Below are 4,150 nucleotides of genomic sequence, written 5' to 3' on the forward strand. Positions count from 1 at the left end.
GTGAGTGTTGGGCAGGGATTGGTGGCATGACCGAAGGTGTTTGATGAATTTCCGCATTGACATTATTGCGCCTAGTGTTGAATTTACATCTGCTACCTAAAAATGAAAATGAAGGATATAAATTACTTATACAAGCTATCACATATCTTGTAAATCAATAATCAAAACCACCAAAAAAAAATACCATCACAAAGAAAATAAAAATTTACAACACAATAAAGCCATTGCAGAAGTTTCCATGATTATAAGCTCAAAAAACAAGTACCTATGCACTTCATTTGCCTTGCCAAGAAATCTGAAACCTGATAGCCATGAGGTATAAATTACTTCCAAGTTTCCAATAAAAGAAGGGAAAGAAAGTAAGACACTAATCACAATTCATGATAACATACTCACAAAAGTAATGGGGGCATAACCAAAAAACCCTATAGTTTGAAATAACTTAGAAAGTAATTGCATGTGAGGTGCCTTAGCAGATATATCTCCAGACATAAGATATCTGCAACAATATTAACAGTAATAAACCACTTGATGCACCCAAAGTAAGACTGTAAGAATATAAGAATTTATATCATACTCTACACAATTTTATTAGATAAGATTAGCATAAAATACTTAAAATAAGTTGCCCATGTGAATTCCATATTATTACAACCGCTACTGATTCTTGAAAACGTTTGCGAAGATGTAAGCCTGGTGTTTATCACAGGATTGCCAAATTCACATGGTTTCACAGTGGTGCTAGTAGTAGTTGATCAACTCTCCAAATATGCACACGTTCTACTGCTTAAAGGTGACTACAATGCTATGTTAACTGCTGAGTTGTTTTTCATTAACATTGTCAAGCTCCGTGGCATGCCAGGAACCATTTTATCAGACTGGGATAAGTGTTCATTAGTGCTTTTGGCAACAGTTATTTAAACTGCAAGGGACACCATTGGCCATGTCATCAGCTTACCATCCACAATCAGATGGTCAAACCGAAGGAGTGAACATGATTTTAGAGATGTTTTTGCAGTGCTATTCATTTGAAAATCATAAAGAATGGGCCAAGGAATTAACATGGGAAGAAATGTGGTATAATACAGAATTCTAAAACCCATGCAGGCATGACCCCATTTGAGATTGTATATGGCCAACCTACACCCTCCATGACAAAATATGCCGTCACCACAACAGCCCCCTTGCCCATGGGTTCAAGAAATGCTTAGGAACAGAGATAGCATATTACAACAGCTTAAAGTGAACTTACAAAAATCACAAGTTAGAATAAAGAATCAAGGTGACAAGCTTCGGATCGATAAAGAATTCATGGAAGAAGCCAATAAGCAACATTTGATCTAACTCAGCAGAAATCGAAAGCTGAGCCTTAGACTTCACTACGAGTTATTTTATGGTTAAACCAGGTTCCATTAACACAGTTTTAAGTATTATATTTGAATAATTTACATGCAATATAAGATATATGCAAAAATGGAACTCTACTAGTTAGGAGTTAGGACAAATGCACTGAACATCAATTGTGGGGTGGGTTGCTAATTAGAATAGGTATGAAAAGAAAGTGGTTCAAATATGAAGATACCACACTTCAATTAACTGTAGCAAAATAAGAAATAAATAAAGAGGAAGAAGCAAACCCGAAGAGAGGCAAACAACAAGAGGGAGAGGCAGCAGCAGCAGCTCGACAGCGAGGAAAATCAAGATTGGCGGTGGCGTACGTGGTGGCGCGAAGGTGAAGGGAGAGAGGGACAAAGCACGAGGAAGGAGGTTGAGGGATTGAGGCAAAGAGCACTAGCTTAAGGGTTCTCAACATAGTTATCAAAACGAACCGATAATTAAACTGATCATAATACTGGGTCATTAGTTACTGGTTCAACCAACGAATCACTGGTTGAACCGATTGACTTGGTCTCAAATAAAAGAAAATGAGTAGCAATAACTATTATCATGCAAATTATGTAGTCAGAATTGATAAAAACAAAGTAAAAGCATCCATGAGATAAAATCCATGGATTCATAGTTATCAGAATCGAACCAGTACCGGGTCACTGGTTCAACCAATGGGTCACTAATTCACCCGGTTGATCAGGTCATAATTAAATAAAAATATAAAATTATAAAAATAAAATTAAAAACAAAAGTTAAAATGCATGTTTTCACAAACATATTAATAATAATCAAGTATCAATTTTTAGACATAACTAATGATGCAAAAAGAGATAATAAACTAGTCACTGTACAAAATATTTTCTCAATTTAAATGAACAAGAGTGAGCGGAAGATAAACGCAATTGATAAACCATATCCAAGAAGTGATCTCATAGTTGGCATCTGTATCTTCTTAAGACAAATTTAAAACTTGACCAACATTTTCCTTATTTAGAGTTGCATCTATATTTCCATAGCATTGTTACTTGGTCCATCATTATCTTAAATCAATTAATCCCACCTCCCCTGACAGATTTGTCACAATATATGTACATCACAGTGATTTCCCCTGATTTTTCAAGTTGATGAGCTTGTTCTTGGGATGGTGGCTTTTCTGATAATGGTATTTGTGACTAAGACATCTTTTAAATTCTAACAAAAGAAAAACAAAAGAATTACAGCAATAAAAGATTTAGCTAAGTAATATTCAGCAACAATTCAACTTACAGTAACATTTTAAAAGAAATAAAATGCTTCAACTCTGTCACAATAAAATGCTTCATTAGTTCAATGTTTTCCAGCAACAAAATGCAATGTTCAGCGATATATTGATTATATTCAGCAACAAATTCAACTTACAGAAATAAATTCAGCTCATTGATAATTTTCAACAACAAATTCAACTACGATAAAATTGAAAACAAAGAACATGGCCGAAGGAAGCTAACCTGTCCAGGGACCAATTGACGGTGAAGGAAGCTGACCAACTAAACTGACGGCCGAACAAAAAGACGACGACCACCACCACCCGAGGGACCAGATGCTGGTTCGGTCTGCTTCTACCGCCGGCGAAGCGAGCGCACCGAAGGCGGCGACCGAGTGCGAGACGGTGACGACGCAGGCCGCGACGACGAGCTTGATCCGCCGAGTCCGAGAAGGTGAAGACACAGGCCGCGACGGAGGGCTTGAGTCCGCGGATTCCGAGACAGTGACGACACAGGCCACGACGACGGGTGAGACTGAGAGAGCTTGCAGGTGAGGAAGACAGTGACGAGAACGATAGCGAGTCTGAGAGAGAAGAACGACAGGTGAATGACCGATGAGCAAGGTTGGGGAGGGGGACGCCGAGGGTTCTGGGATAGGAAATTGGGGTTTTTTCAAATTTTTTTTTTTTCCAAATTTCAAAACAACCTGCCATTTAGAAAAAAATATATTGATCCTCGCTGGTTTTTGAAAACCGACCTTTAAAAAATTAAAAATATATTTAAAAAAATATACTAAATAATGTTAATATAATTTTTTATAAGTCAAAAACTTAAAAAAAATAGCTTTTAAAATTTTTTAAATAGACTCTTAGTAACATAACTTTTATAACCTAACTTTTATATTCAATTTTATAGCGTAATTGTCATGTTGGTGGCTAATTTTATTATAATTATCGATTTAACAACCCTAAATTTTTATAGGCATTTTTTATTTAAATCGATCATTAATTTTATCACTAACTACTAATTTATAGACCAATTCACTAAAGAATAAAGATTGATATCAGTCAATAGTTTTCATTGCCTAATTTCTTGTTGGCTACTAAAATGGTCAACATCTTCATATTTACCAATAAAAAATTTAAACAAAAATCTAATTTAGTCTTAATTGCTGCTAATGTCATATTTAGCAATAGAATTAGCTATCAAATAATATGATTCTAGTGTTAATCGTTAAATCGATTGCTAAAAAAATTTAGTGACCAGTTTAGCGATTAATTTTTAGATCATGCAATTACTGCATTTTGAGTTATATTTATTTTTTTGGAGTTGATAAACTTTTTTCTTGTAGTATTTTTCAATTTGATAGGTCAATGATTCGCTGTGAATTTGAATTTTATTTAAAGGTTTATATTGACCAATGAATTATTATTTGTATGAAAAATTTAAATTTTTAACACTTAATTAAATAAACTAATAAACTAATTATTAAATTAACTCAAGATAGTTAAGAGTTT

At 34.6% G+C, this 4,150-nt stretch overlaps 1 protein-coding gene across 8 annotated transcripts in view; it reads right to left on the minus strand.

Annotated features, from left to right (window-relative positions):
• LOC107644544 (uncharacterized mitochondrial protein ymf11) overlaps nucleotides 1-3,385 on the minus strand; it is a 6,908-nt gene extending 3,523 nt beyond the window's left edge. The window contains exons 1-5 of one of the 8 annotated variants that reach the window (XM_021116066.1): nucleotides 2,877-2,893; nucleotides 1,638-1,840; nucleotides 397-499; nucleotides 266-302; nucleotides 1-96 (exon numbers count right to left, since the gene is read on the minus strand). In XM_021116066.1, the coding sequence (XP_020971725.1) occupies nucleotides 1-96; nucleotides 266-302; nucleotides 397-499; nucleotides 1,638-1,813 (412 nt within the window). In that variant the 5' untranslated portion in view covers nucleotides 1,814-1,840; nucleotides 2,877-2,893. Of the gene's footprint in view, nucleotides 97-265; nucleotides 327-392; nucleotides 500-1,637; nucleotides 1,841-2,876 lie in introns of those variants that run through there. The other 7 variants (XM_016348429.2, XM_021116068.1, XM_021116070.1 and 4 more) reach the window with 7 other exon arrangements.

The sequence above is a fragment of the Arachis ipaensis genome, chromosome B01 (genome assembly GCF_000816755.2).
Source record: "Arachis ipaensis cultivar K30076 chromosome B01, Araip1.1, whole genome shotgun sequence".
Classification (NCBI taxonomy): domain Eukaryota; kingdom Viridiplantae; phylum Streptophyta; class Magnoliopsida; order Fabales; family Fabaceae; genus Arachis; species Arachis ipaensis.